The sequence below is a fragment of the Lonchura striata genome, chromosome 32, assembly GCF_050655825.1.
Source record: "Lonchura striata isolate lonStrDom1 chromosome 32, ASM5065582v1, whole genome shotgun sequence".
Lineage (NCBI taxonomy): Eukaryota > Metazoa > Chordata > Aves > Passeriformes > Estrildidae > Lonchura > Lonchura striata.
The window spans coordinates 7296097-7310918 of record NC_140734.1 but is presented as its reverse complement, the minus strand read 5'-3'; the positions used below and the strand labels follow the sequence as shown (position 1 = coordinate 7310918).

At 55.2% G+C, this 14822-nt stretch overlaps 1 protein-coding gene across 1 annotated transcript in view; it reads right to left on the bottom strand.

Moving 5' to 3' along the window:
- The window catches only part of EPHB4 (EPH receptor B4), a 28925-nt gene that overhangs the window by 6256 nt on the left and 7847 nt on the right, over positions 1–14822 (bottom strand). Inside the window, exons 4-12 of the mRNA XM_085564093.1 lie at positions 13945–14244; positions 12544–12885; positions 10824–10852; positions 8691–8856; positions 7093–7180; positions 6039–6088; positions 5498–5674; positions 3740–3990; positions 1246–1464 (exon numbers count right to left, since the gene is read on the bottom strand). Of these exons, the coding sequence (XP_085420219.1) occupies positions 1246–1464; positions 3740–3990; positions 5498–5674; positions 6039–6088; positions 7093–7180; positions 8691–8856; positions 10824–10852; positions 12544–12885; positions 13945–14244 (1622 nt within the window). The remainder of the gene's footprint in view (positions 1–1245; positions 1465–3739; positions 3991–5497; positions 5675–6038; positions 6089–7092; positions 7181–8690; positions 8857–10823; positions 10853–12543; positions 12886–13944; positions 14245–14822) is intronic.

Here is a 14822-nt window from a genome sequence, read left to right as displayed (position 1 = left end):
CCAAATCCCTTTAAATCCCTGCAAATCCCCCCCAATCCCCCCCAATCCCCCCAAATCCCCCCAAACCCCCCCAAATCCCCATGAATCCCCCCAAATCATCTCTGAAGCCCCCCCAAATCCCCCCAAATCCCCCCCATCCCTGTAAATCCCCAACAAATCCCCCCCAATCCCTGTAATCCCCCCCAAATCCCCCCAAAGCCCCCCAAACCCCCCCAAAATCCCCCCAATATCCCCCGAATCTCCCCCAAATCCCCCCAATTCCCCCCAATCCCTTTTAATCCCCCCCAATCCCTTTAAATCCCCCAAACCCCCCCAAAATCCCCCCCAAATCCCCATGAATCCCCCCAAATCATCTCTGAAGTCCCCCCAAAACCCCCCCAACCCCCCCCAAAATCCTCCCCAAACCCCCCCAAAATCTCCCCCAAACCCCCTGAATCTCCCCCAAATCCTCTCTGAAGCTCCCCCCAACCACCCCCAGATCCCCCCAAAAGCCCCCGAATCTCCCCCAAATCCCCCCAAACCCCCCGAATCTCCCCCAAATCCCCCCAAATCCTCCCAAATCCCCCCCAATCCCTGTAAATCCCCAACAAATCCCCCCCAATCCCCGTAATCCCCCCCAAATCCCCCCAAATCCCCCCCAAAATCCCCCAAACCCCCTGAATCCCCCCAAAATCCCCCCTGAATTCCCCCCAAATCCCCTAAATCCCCCCCATATCCCCCAAAATCCCCCAACCCCCCCGAATCTCCCCCAAATCCCCCCCAAATCCCCCCCAAATCCCCCCAATCCCTTTAAATCCCCCCAAACCCTCCCAAATCCCCCCCAAATCCCCCCCAATCCCTTTAAATCCCCCCAAACCCCCCCAAATCCCCCCCAAATCCCCCCAATCCCTTTAAATCCCCCCAAACCCTCCCAAATCCCCCCCAAATCCCCCCCAATCCCTTTAAATCCCCCCAAACCCCCCCAAATCCCCCCCAAATCCCCCCAATCCCTTTAGATCCCCCCAACCCCCCCCGAAATCCCCCCAAATCCCCCCCAAATCCCCCCCAAATCCCCCCCAATCCCTTTAAATCCCCCCCAATCCCTTTAAATCCCCCCCAAACCCCCCCAAACCCCCCCGAAATCCCCCCAAACCCCCCGAATCTCCCCCAAATCCCCCCCAAATCCCCCCCAATCCCTTTAAATCCCCCCCAAACCCCCCCAAACCCCCCCCAGCCCCCCCCAAGCCCCCCGTCCGGGGGTCCCACCAGGGAGCTGGTGTAGGTGGGGTCGCTGCCGCCGGCGCCGCCCAGGGCGCGGGCCAGGCCGAAGTCGGACACTTTGCACACCAGGTGCGCGTCCACCAGAACGTTCCGCGCCGCCAGGTCCCGGTGCACGAAGCCGGCCTCGGCCAGGTAGCGCATGCCGGCGGCGATGCCGCGCAGCATGGCCACCAGCTGCAGGGCGGGCAGGGTCCCCTCGCGGCCCTGGGACCCCAAATGTCACCAGAGTGTCCCCAAATTGTCACAAATGTCCCCAAATTGTCACAAATGTCACCAAATTGTCATTGGTGTCCCCAAATTGTCATTGGTGTCACCAAATTGTCAGTGATATCCTCAAATTGTCATTGGTGTCACCAAATTGTCATTGGTGTCACCAAATTGTCACAAATGTCCCCAAATTGTCAGTGATATCCCCAAATTGTCATTGGTGTCACCAAATTGTCACAAATGTCACCAAATTGTCATTGGTGTCACCAAATTGTCACAAATGTCCCCAAATTGTCATTGGTGTCCCCAAATTGTCATTGGTGTCACCAAATTGTCACAAATGTCCCCAAATTGTCATTGGTGTCCCCAAATTGTCATTGGTGTCACCAAATTGTCACCAGAGTGTCCCCAAATTGTCATTGGTGTCCCAAAATTGTCACAAATGTCACCAAATTGTCACAAATGTCCCCAAATTGTCATTGGTGTCCACAAATTGTCACCAGAGTGTCCCCAAATTGTCATTGGTGTCCCCAAATTGTCACAAATGTCCCCAAATTGTCAGTGATATCCCCAAATTGTCATTGGTGTCCCCAAATTGTCACAAATGTCACCAAATTGTCACAAATGTCCCCAAATCCCCAGGTAGCGCATGCCGGCGGCGATGCCGCGCAGCATGGCCACCAGCTGCAGGGCGGGCAGGGTCCCCTCGCGGCCCTGGGACCCGAAATGTCACCAGAGTGTCCCCAAATTGTCACAAATGTCACCAAATTGTCACAAATGTCACCAAATTGTCATTGGTGTCCCCAAATTGTCACAAATGTCCCCAAATTGTCACAAATGTCGCCAGATTGTCATTGGTGTCCCCAAATTGTCACCAGAGTGTCCCCAAATTGTCATTGGTGTCCCCAAATTGTCACAAATGTCACCAAATTGTCAGTGATATCCCCAAATTGTCATTGGTGTCCCCAAATTGTCATTGGTGTCCACAAATTGTCATTGGTGTCACCAAATTGTCACCGTGTCCCCAAATTGTCATTGGTGTCCCCAAATTGTCCGTGATATCCCCAAATTGTCACAAATGTCCTCAAATTGTCATTGGTGTCCACAAATTGTCACAAATGTCACCAAATTGTCAGTGATATCCCCAAATTGTCACAAATGTCACCAAATTGTCAGTGATATCCCCAAATTGTCACAAATGTCCCCAAATTGTCATAGGTGTCCCCAAATTGTCACCGCGTCCCCAAATCCCCTCAATGTCCCCAGTGTCCCCAAAGTTCCCCAATGTCCCCAAAATGTCTCCAACATCCCCAATGTCCCCCAAATCCCCTAAATGTCCCCAATGTCCCCAAAATATCCCCAAATGTCCCCAAAATCTCCCCAATGTCCCCAATGCCCCCAAGCCCCCAATGTCCCCCAAATCTCCAATGTCCCTGATGTCCCCAAAATGTCCCCAATGTCCCAAATCCCCAAATCCCCCCAATGTCCCCAATGTCCCCAATGTCCTCAAGCCCCCCAAAATCCCCTCAATGTCCCCAAAATGTCCCCAAAATGTCTCCAACGTCCCGAATCCCCAAAATCTCCCCAATGTCCCCAATCCCCCCAATCGCCTCAATCCCCCCGATGTCCCCAATGTCCCAAATCTCCCCAAATCCCCCCAATGTCCCCAATGTCCCCAAGCCCCCCAATATTCCAAGTCCTCCCAATTTTCCTGATTTTCCCAATTTTCCCAATCCCCCCGACGTCCCCAGTGTCCCCAAATGTCCCGAATCCCCCAATGTCCCCAATGTCCCCAATGTCCCCAATGTCCCCAAATCCCCTCAATGTTTCCAAAATCTCCCCAATGTCCCCAATGTCCTCAAGCCCCCCAAATCCCCTAAATGTCCCCAATGTCCCCAAAATCTCCCCAATGTCCCCAACCTCCCCCAATGTCCCCCCAATGTCCCCAATGTCCCCAATGTCCTGAATGTCCCCAATGTCCCCAATCCCCCCAATGTCCCCAATGTCCCAAATCTCCCCAAATCCCCCCAAAATGTCCCCAATGTCCCCAAGCCCCCCAATATTCCAAGTCCTCCCGATTTTCCTGATTTTCCCAATTTTCCCAATCCCCCCGACGTCCCCAATGTCCCCAAACGTCCCAAATCCCCCAATGTCCCCAATGTCCCCGATGTCCACAATCCCCCCAATGTCCCCAACATCCCCAAAATCTCCCCAAATCCCCCAACCCCCCCAACGTCCCCGCTGTCCCCGACGCCCCCGGAGCCGCCCGCACCCTGAGGAAGGCGTCGAGCGCGCCGTGCAGGAGGAACTCGGTGACGATCATGGCGGGCGGGCCGGCGGCGCCGACGACGCCGCGCAGCCGCACCACGTTGGGGTGCCGGAACTGCCCCATGCGCGCGGCCTCGCGCAGGAACTCCCGGCGCTGCCGCTCGCCCGCGCCGCCCTTGAGCGTCTTCACCGCCACCTCGGCCTCGGGCTGGCCCGGCAGCGCCAGCCGCCCGCGCCACACCTCGCCGAACTCGCCTGGGGCGGGCAACGGGGTCAATCCACCCGGAAAGAGCCAAAATCTACCAGAAAACTGCCAAAATCTGGAAAAATCTACCCAAAACCCACCCAGAAACCAACAAATCCACCCAAAAACCAACAAATCCACCCAAAACCCACCCAGAAACCAACAAAACCCAACCACGCCTCGCCAAACTCGCCTGGGGCGGGCAACGGGGTCAATCCACCCGGAAAACCAAAATCGACACAAAAAACGGCCAAAATCCGGAAAAATCCACCCAAAAAACCACCCAGAAACCAACAAATCCACCCAAAAACCAACAAAACCCAACCACGCCTCGCCAAACTCGCCTGGGACAGGGAACGGGGTCAATCCACAGGGAAAAACAAAATCGACACAAAAAACGGCCAAAATCCGGAAAAATACACCCAAAAAATCATCCAGAAACCAACAAATCCACTCAGAAACCAACAAATCCACCCAAAATCCACCCAAAAACCAACAAAACCCAACCACACCTCGCCGAACTCGCCTGGGACGGGTAACGGGGTCAATCCACCCGCAAAACCAAAATCGACACAAAAAATGGCCAAAAACTGGATAATTACACCCAAAAAACCAAAATGTAGCCAAAAATGCACACCAAATCCAGATAAATCCACCCAAAATTAGGAAAAATCTGGGTAAATCCACCTGAAAAAACAAAATCTACCCAAAAAACTGTATAAATGACCCAAAAAGCCGCAAAATGACCCGAAATAACCCAAAATTTGGCACCTGCCCCGATGACCTCGTGGAGGGCGACGCAGGCGGCGTCGATCTCCCCGAAATGACCCAAAATCACCCGAAATAACCCCAAAATTTGGCACCTGCCCCGATGACCTCAGGGGGCGTCGATCTCCCCGAAATGACCCAAAATGACCCAAAATGACCCAAAATGACCCAAAATTTGGCACCTGCCCCGATGACCTCGTGGAGGGTGACGCAGGCGGCGTTGATCTCCCCGAAATGACCCAAAATCACCCGAAATAACCCCAAAATTTGGGCACCTGCCCCGATGACCTCACGGGCGTCAATCTCCCCAAAATGACCCAAAATGACCCAAAATGACCCAAAATGACCCAAAATGACCCCAAATTTGGCACCTGCCCCGATGACCTCGTGGAGGGCGACGCAGGCGGCGTCGATCTCCCCGAAATGACCCAAAATGACCCAAAATCACCCGAAATAACCCCAAAATTTGGCACCTGCCCCGATGACCTCAGGGGGCGTCGATCTCCCCAAAATGACCCAAAATGACCCAAAATGACCCGAAATGACCCAAAATGACCCAAAATTTGGCACCTGCCCCGATGACCTCGTGGAGGGCGACGCAGGCGGCGTCGATCTCCCCAAAATGACCCAAAATGACCCAAAATGACCCAAAATTCGGGTACCTGCCCCGATGACCTCAGGGGGCGTCAATCTCCCCAAAATGACCCAAAATGACCCAAAATGACCCAAAATGACCCAAAATTTGGGCACCTGCCCCGATGACCTCGTGGAGGGCGACGCAGGCGGCGTCGATCTCGGGGGCGAAATCCCTCAGGGCGCCCTCGGGCTCCTCGTAGCTCAGGGGGTCGATGTAGATCTTCCCGCCTGGGGGGGAAATTTGGGGCAATTTCGGGCAATTTTGGGCAATTTCGGGCAATTCGGGACATTGTCAGGGCCACTCGGGGTCATTTAAGGTCATCTGGGGGCGTTTTGGGGCATTTTGGGGCAGCCTGGGGTCATTTTGGGACGTTTTTGGGGACATTTTTTAGAAATTTCTTTGGGGGTATTTGGGGAAATTTTGGAGGAGATTTTTGGGACGATTTGGGGACATTTTTGGAGGATATTTTTGGGGATATTTGGGGACATTTTTTGGGAAATCCTTTGGGGAGATTTGGGGACATTATTTGGGACATTTTCCGGGACATTTTTGGGGATATTTGGGGACATTTTTTTGGAATTTCTTTGGGGATATTTGGGGCCATTTTTGGGGAGATTTGGGGACATTTGGGGTCAATTTTGGGGTCTCCCTTACCGAGCCCCCCAGGGCGGCGTCGCTGCTTCTCCGCCCGGAGCCGCCAGCGCCTGCGGGGAATGGGGGGGGCGGGGGTGGAGACCCCCGAAAATCACCCAAAATCACCCAAATCCACCCCAAAATCACCCAAATCCACCCAAATCCACGCGAAGCACCCCAAATTCCCCCAAAATCCTCCCCAAAATAACCCAAAATCCTCCCCAAAATAACCCAAATCCACCCAAAATCCACCCAAACCCTCCCCAGACCACCCCAGGGACTCCAAATCCACCCCAATCCCACCCAAAATCCCCCCAAAATCCCCCAAATCCCCCCAAAAACCCCCCCAAAATTCCCCCCAAAATTCCCCCCAAATTCCCCCAAAATTTCCCTAATATCCCCCCCAAAATCCCCCAAATTCCCCCCAAATCCCCCCCCAAATTCCCCCAAATTCCCCCAAATCCCCCCAAATTCCCCCAAATCCCCCCAAATTCCCCAAAATCCCCCCAAATTCCCCCAAATCCCCCCAAAACCCCCAAATCCCCCAAATCCCCCCAAAATCCCCCAAAATCCCCGAAAATCCCCCAAATCCCCCAAATTCCCCCAGAATTCCCCTAAAATCCCCCCCAAAATTCCCCCAAATTCCCCTAAATCCCCCAAAATCCCCCAAATCCCCCAAAACCCCCCAAATTCCCCCAAAATCCGCCAAAATCCCTCCCCAAATTCCCCCCAAAATCCCCCAAATTCCCCCCAAAATCCCCCAAATCCCCCCAAATTCCCCCCAAAATCCCCCAAATTCCCCCAAATCCCCCAAAATCCCCCCAAAATCCCCCAAATTCCCCCCAAATCCCCCAAAATCCCCAAATCCCCCCAAATTCCCCCCAAATCCCCCAAATCCCCCCAAAATTCCCCCAAATCCCCCCAAATTCCCCCAAAATCCCCCTAAATTCCCCCAAATCCCCCCCGAAATTCCCCAAAATTCCCCAAAATTCCCAAAATCCCTCCCCAAATTCCCCCAAATCCCCCCAAATTCCCCCCAAAATTCCCAAAATTCCCCAATTTCCCCGCCGCTCACCTGCGGCAGGCCAGGGCCCCCCCCAGCAGCGCCAGGAGCCCCCCCAGGGCGGCGGCCACGAGACCCCCGGGAGCGCCCCGGGAGCCCCCTGGAACGGGAATTCGGGATTTGGGGAAATTTGGGCAATTTGGGGGATTTGGGGGATTTTTGGGGAATTTTTGGGGTATTTTTGGGATTTTTTGGGGTTTTTTTGGGGGTTTTTTGGGGGTTTTTTGGGGTATTTTTGGGATTTTTTTGGGATTTTTTGGGGTATTTTTGGGGTATTTATGGGATTTTTTTGGGAAATTTTTGGGGTATTTTTGGGGAATTTTTGGGATTTTTTGTGGGATATTTTTGGAAATTTTTGGGATTTTTTTGGGGTTTTTTGGGGGTTTTTGTGGGTATTTTTGGGATATTTTTGGGATTTTTTGGGATTTTTTTGGGGTTTTTTGGGGGTTTTTTGGGGGTTTTTTGGGGTATTTTTGGGGTATTTTTGGGATTTTTTTGGGATTTTTTTGGGGAATTTTGTGGGTATTTTTGGGATATTTTTGGGATTTTTTTGGGGAATTTTTGGGTTTTTTGGGGTTTTTTTGGGGTATTTTTGGGGTATTTTTGGGATTTTTTTGGGATTTTTTTGGGGAATTTTTTGGGTATTTTTGGGAATTTTTGGGGAATTTTTGGGGTATTTTTGGGGTATTTATGGGATTTTTTTGGGATATTTTTGGCGTATTTTTGGGGAATTTTTTGGGTATTTTTGGGAATTTTTGGGGTATTTCAGGGTATTTTTGGAGATATTTTTGGGGTATTTTTGGGGTATTTTGGGGGATAATTCTGGGATATTTTTGGGATATTTTTGGGATAAATCTGGGATATTTCTTTGGGGTATTCTTAGGATTTTTTTGGGATATTTTTGGGGATATTTTTGGGATATTTTTGGGATATTTTTGGGATATTTTTGGGGATATTTTGGGGATATTTCGGGGATATTTTTGGGATATTTTTGGGATATTTTGGGGATATTTCGGGGATATTTTTGGGACATTTCAGGGATATTTTTGGGATATTTTTGGGGATATTTTTGGGATTTTTTGGGATATTTTGGGGATATTTTTGGGATATTTTTGGGGATATTTTTGGGATATTTTGGGGATATTTCAGGGATATTTTGGGGATATTTCAGGGATATTTTTGGGATATTTTCAGGATATTTTTGGGGATAATTTTGGGATATTTTTGGGGATATTTCGGGGATATTTTTGGGATATTTCAGGGATATTTTTGGGGATATTTCAGGGATATTTTTGGGATATTTTCGGGGTGTTTTTGGGATATTTCGGGGATATTTTTGGGATATTTTTGGGATATTTTTGGGATATTTTTGGGGATATTTTTGGGATATTTTGGGATATTTTTGGGATATTTCAGGGATATTTTTGGGGATATTTTTGGGATATTTCAGGGATATTTTGGGGATATTTTGGGGATATTTTGGGGATATTTTTGGGATATTTTTGGGATATTTTGGGGATATTTCAGGGATATTTTTGGGATATTTTGGGGATATTTCAGGGATTTTTCGGGATATTTTTGGGATGTTTTCGGGTGTTTTTTCTCCTCACCGCCGCCCGGCGCGCTGACCGTGGTCTCGGGCCCGAAGTCGCCGTAGCCGCCCTCGGAGCGGGCGCGCACCCGCACCCCGTAGACGCCCCCCGGGCGCAGCCCCCCGAGCTCCGCCCGCGGCCGCGGCACCTTCAGGAACTGGGGGGGCCCCTCCCCGCCCCCCAGCTGCGGGGGTCAGGGCCAAAAAACACCCAAAAAACACCCAAAAACACCCAAAAAACACCCCAAAATTCCAGCCCCCAGCTGCGGGGGTCAGGGCCAAAAAACACCCAAAAACACCCAAAAACACCCAAAATCCACCCCAAATCCACCCCAAAATTCCAGCCCCCCAGCTGCGGGGGTCAGGGCCAAAAAACACCCCAAAAACACCCAAAAACCACCCAAAATCCACCCCAAAATTCCAGCCCCCCAGCTGCGGGGGTCAGGGCCAAAAAACACCCAAAAAACACCCAAAAACACCCAAAAAACACCCAAAACCACCCAAAATCCACCCCGAAATTCCAGCCCCCCAGCTGCGGGGGTCAGGGACAAAAAACACCCAAAAACACCCAAAAACACCCCAAAAACACCCCAAAACACCCAAAATCCACCCCAAAATTCCAGCCCCCCAGCTGTGGGGGTCAGGGCTCAGAGAACCCCAAAAATCCCCAAAAAACACCCCAAAAAACCCCAAATCCACCCCAAAATTCCAGCCCCCCAGCTGCGGGGGTCAGGGCCAAAAAACACCCAAAAAACACCCAAAAAACACCCCAAAAAACCCCAAATCCACCCCGAAATTTCAGGCCCCCAGCTGCGGGGGTCAGGGCCAAAAAACACCCCAAAAACACCCAAAAAAACCCAAATCCACCCCAAAATTCCAGCCCCCCAGCTGCGGGGGTCAGGGCCAAAAAACACCCAAAAACACCCAAAAAACACCCAAAAAACACCCCAAAACCACCCCAAAACACCCAAAAACCACCCAAAAAACACCCAAAACCACCCAAAATCCACCCCAAAATTCCAGCCCCCAGCTGCGGGGGTCAGGGCCAAAAAACACCCCAAAACACCCAAAAACCACCCAAAAAACACCCAAAAACACCCCAAATCCACCCCAAAATTCCAGCCCCCCAGCGGCGGGGGTCAGGGCCAAAAAACACCCAAAAAACACCCAAAAAACACCACAAATACCCCCAAATCCACACCAAAATTCCAGCCCCCCAGCTGTGGGTGTCAGGGCCAAAAAACACCCCAAAAACACCCAAAAAACACCCCAAAACACCCCAAATCCACCCCAAAACACCCCTGGAATACCACAAAAACACCCAAAAACACCCAAAATCCACCCCAAAATTCCAGCCCCCCAGCTGTGGGGGTCAGGCGCCCAAAAATCCCAAAACCCCCCCAAAAACACCCCTGAAATACCCCAAAAACAAATCCCCCCCAATTTCTCCCCAAATCCCCCCAAAAATCCCCAAATCCCCCCCAAAAATCCCCAAATCCCCCCCAAAAATCCCCAAATCCCCCCAATTTCTCCCCAATTCCCCCCAAAACCCCCCCAAATCCTCCCCAAACCCCCCAAAACCCCCCAGACCCCCACAAATCTCCCCAAATCCCCCCCAAATCCCCCCAAATTCCCCCAAATCCCCCCAATCTCCCCCAAATCCCCCCCAAATCCCCCCAAATTCCCCCAAATTCCCCCAAATCCCCCCAATTTCTCCCCAAATCCCCCCCAAATCCTCCCCAGACCCCCCCAAACCCCCCAATTTCTCCCCCAACCCCCCCCAGACCCCCCAATTTCTCCCCAAATTCTCCCCAAATCCCCCCAAATCCCCCCCAAATTCTCCCCAAATCCCCCCAAATCCCCCCCCAATTCCCCCAAATCCCCCCCAAATCCCCCCAAATCCCCCCCAATCCCCCCAAATCCCCCCAAATCTCCCCCAATCCCCCCCAAATCCCCCCCAAATCTCCCCCAATTCCCCCAAAATCCCCCCAAATCCCCCCCAAATCCCCCCGATTTCTCCCCCGCGCCCCCCGCGCCCCCTCCCCACCTTCTCGTAGAACTTGACCTCGTAGTCCAGCACGGGGGGCCCGGGGGGGTCCCGGGGGGGGCTGGGCCAGGCCAGGGTGACCCCCCCGGGACCCCCCGGCCCCACCCGCAGCACGCCGGAGACGGGGGGCGGCACTGGGGGCCAGGGGGCGTCAGGGGGTCCCCAGGGGGTCCCAGGGGGTCCCCAGGGGGTCCCAGGGGGTTTGGGGGTCCCGAGGGGGATTTGGGGGTCCCCAGGGGGGTCCCGAGGGGGTTTGGGGGAAGGTTTGGGGGGTCCCGAGGGGGTTTGGGGGGTCCCGAGGGAGGTTTGGGGGAAGGTTTGGGGGGTCCCCAGGGGGTTTGGGGGTCCCCAGGGGGGTCCCGAGAGGATTTGGGGGCGGTTTGGGGGGTCCCCAGGGGGATTTGGGGGGTCCCCAGGGGGTCCCAGGGGGGTTTGGGGGAGGTTTGGGGGTCCCGAGGGGGTTTGGGGGGTCCCAGGGGGGTTTGGGGGAGGTTTGGGGGTCCCGAGGGGGGTTTGGGGGTCCCCAGGGGGATTTGGGGGAGGTTTGGGGGTCCCGAGGGGGTTTGGGGGAGGTTTGGGGGTCCCGAGGGGGTTTGGGGGGTCCCCAAGGGGGTCCCCAGGGGAGTTGGGGGAGGTTTGGGGGGTCCCGAGAGTGATTTGGGGGTCCCGAGGGGGGTTTGGGGGTCCCCAGGGGGTCCCGAGGGAGGTTTGGGGGAAGGTTTGGGGGTCCCGAGGGGGTTTGGGGGTCCCGAGAGTGATTTGGGGGAGGTTTGGGGGGTCCCGAGGGGGATTTGGGGGAGGTTTGGGGGTCCCGAGGGGGTTTGGGGGTCCCGAGAGTGATTTGGGGGAGGTTTGGGGGTCCCGAGGGGGATTTGGGGGAGGTTTGGGGGTCCCGAGGGGATTTGGGGGAGGTTTGGGGGGTCCCGAGAGTGATTTGGGGGAGGTTTGGGGGTCCCGAGGGGGTTTGGGGGTCCCGAGAGTGATTTGGGGGAGGTTTGGGGGGTCCCGAGGGGGTTTGGGGGTCCCGAGAGTGATTTGGGGGAGGTTTGGGGGGTCCCGAGGGGGATTTGGTTTTTTTTTGGGGTTTTTTGTGGTGGGTTTGGGGGTCCCGGGGGGGTTTTTGGGGCTGTTTTAGATGATTTTTGGGCCGTTTTGGGGCATTTTTTGGCCGTTTTTGGGACGTTTTTGGGTGGTTTTTCACTGTTTTGGGGCCGTTTCTGGGCAGTTTATAGCCGGTTTTGGCTGGTTTTGGCCGTTTTGGGGCCGTTTTTGGGCCGTTTTCGGCCGTTTTTTGCCATTTTTTGGCCATTTTCGCCCGTTTCTGGGCAGTTTTCAGCCGTTTTGGGCCGTTTTGGGCCGTTTTTTGGCCGTTTTCGGCCGTTTTTGGGCCATTTTCTCCCGTTTTTGGGCCGTTTTCGGCCGTTTTGGGGTCTCACCATCGGCCCCCACGGTGACGCTGATCTCGGCCGCGGGGGGCTCCGGGGGTCCCGGGGGGGGTTTTTGGGGCTGTTTTAGGTGATTTTGGGGCCGTTTTTGACCGTTTTCGGCTGGTTTTGGGCCGTTTTTGGGCCGTTTTCGCCCGTTTTTAGGCCGTTTTGGGCCGTTTTCAGCCGTTTTTGGGCCGTTTTCGCCCGTTTTTGGGCCGTTTTGGGCCGTTTTTGGCCGTTTTGGGCCGTTTTTGGCCGTTTTGGGGCCGTTTCTGGGCAGTTTTCAGCCGTTTTGGGCCGTTTTTGGCCGTTTTGGGGCCGTTTTGGGGCCATTTTCTCCCGTTTTTGGGCCATTTTCTCCCGTTTTTGGGCCGTTTTCTCCCGTTTTGGGGTCTCACCATCAGCCCCCACGGTGACGTTGATCTCGGCCGCGGGGGGCTCCGGGGGTCCCGGGGGGCTGACCCCGCTGCGGGCGCTGACGCTGAAGCGGTAGGTGAGGCGGGGCCGCAGCCCGGCCGCGCTGACGCCGGGGGTCCGCAGCCCCTCGGGGGGGGGCGCCCAGGCCAGGCCCTCGCAGGGGCCGCAGCCGGGGGGCTCGGCCCGGGCCGGGGGGCACGCCCGGCAGCCCACCCGGTAGCGCAGGTCCGGCCGCTCGGCGCCCGCCCGCGGGGGGCTCCAGGACAGCCGGACCACCGAGCCGTTGAGCCGGGCCGACAGCGCCCGCGGCGCCGAGGGCGGCGCTGGGGGCGCGGCCGGGGGTCAGCGGGGACCCCCGGGGTGGGCACCCACGAGGGACCCCCCCAAAATCCTCCCCAGGACACCCAAAACCCAACCGGGATCCCCCCAAATTATCCCCATGGGGGGAGACCCACCCGGGACCCCCAAAATCCCACCCAGGACCCCCCAAAATTCCCCCCAGGATCCGTCAAATCCCACCCAGGACCCCCAAAATCCTCCCCAGGACACCCAAAACCCAACCGGGATCCCCCCAAATTATCCCCGGGGGGGGAGACCCACCCAGGACTCCCAAAATCCTCCCCAGGACACCCAAAACCCAACCAGGACCCCCCAAAATCCTCCCCAGGAACCCAAAACCCACCCGGGACCCCCCAAATCCTCTCCAAGATACCCAAAACCCACCCGGGACCCCCAAAATCCCACCCGGGACCCCCCAAATTATCCCCGGGGGGGAGACCCACGAGGCACCCCCAAATTCTCTCCAAGATACCCAAAACCCACCCAGGACCCCCAAATCCCACCCGGGACCCCCCCCCAAATTATCCCCATGGAGGGAAACCCACCCAGGACCCCCAAATCCCCCCCAGGACCCCCCAAAATCCCCCCTGGGACCCACAAAATCCCACCCAGGACCCCCCATATTCCTCCCAGGTCACCCAAAACCCACCCAGGACCCCTCCAAGGCCACCCAAATCCCACCCAGGTCACCCAAATCTCACCCAGGACCCCCCAAATCCCCCCGGGACTCCCCAAATTCCCCCCAACCCCCCCCAATAAACGATCCCCAAATCCTGCCGGGCTCCCCCCCCCAAAATGCCCCAAAATTCCCCCCCGGGGAGCCCAAAAAGGCCCTGAAATGCCCCAAAATCCCCCGAAATGCCCCAAAACGCCCGGAAATGCCCCGAAATGCCCCGAAATGCCCCAAAAAGGCCCTGAAATGCCCCAAAATGCCCCCAAATGCCCCGAAACGCCCCAAAACGCCCCAAAATGCCCCGAAACACCCCAAAATGCCCCAAAACGCCCCGAAATGCTCCGAAATGCTCTGAAATGCCCCAAAATGCCCCAAAATGCCCCAAAATGCCCCGAAACGCCCCGAAATGCCCTGAAACACCCCGAAACGCCCCGAAGTGCCCTGAAATCCCCTGAAACGCCCGGAAATGCCCCGAAACGCCCCGAAACGCCCCGAAACGCCGCGGATTCCCCACCGGAGCAGCGGGCCGGGGGTCCCTCGCCGGGGGCGCGGAAGAAGCCGGGGCGGCAGCGGCACGAGGCGGCGCCGGGGGAGGGGGCTTGGCTCTGGGGGGGGCAGGGCAGGCAGCGACCCCCCCCCGGCTCCGCCTTGAACGTCCCGGGGGGGCAGGCTGGGGGGGAGGGGGTCAGGGGGGCGGGCAGGGACCCCCCGGGACCCCCCAGCGCCCCCCGAGAACGCCACACGGAAACCAGTCGGAGCAGCACGAGAACGGGCCGGAAACGTCCGGAAACGGCACAAAAAGCACCCGAAAACTCCGCGAAACACAAAAATCTAACCCATAATACCCAAAACCAAACCAAAACACCCAAAACCAACCCAAAGCACCCGAAAACTCCGCGAAACACAAAAATCTAACCCGAAATACCCAAAACCAACCTAAAACACCCAAAAACCAACCCAAAGCACCCGAAAACTCCCCGAAACATGCAAAACTAACCCAAAATACCCAAAACCAAACCTAAACACCCAAAAACCAACCCAAAGCACCCGAAAACTCCGTGAAACACAAAAATCTAACCTGAAATACCCAAAACCAAACCAAAACACCCAAAAACCAACCCAAAGCACCCGAAAACTCCCCGAAACACGCAAAACTAACCCAAAACACCCAAAACCAACCTAAAACACCCAAAAACCAACCCAAAGCACCTGAAAACTCCGCAAAACACAAAAATCTAACCCATAATA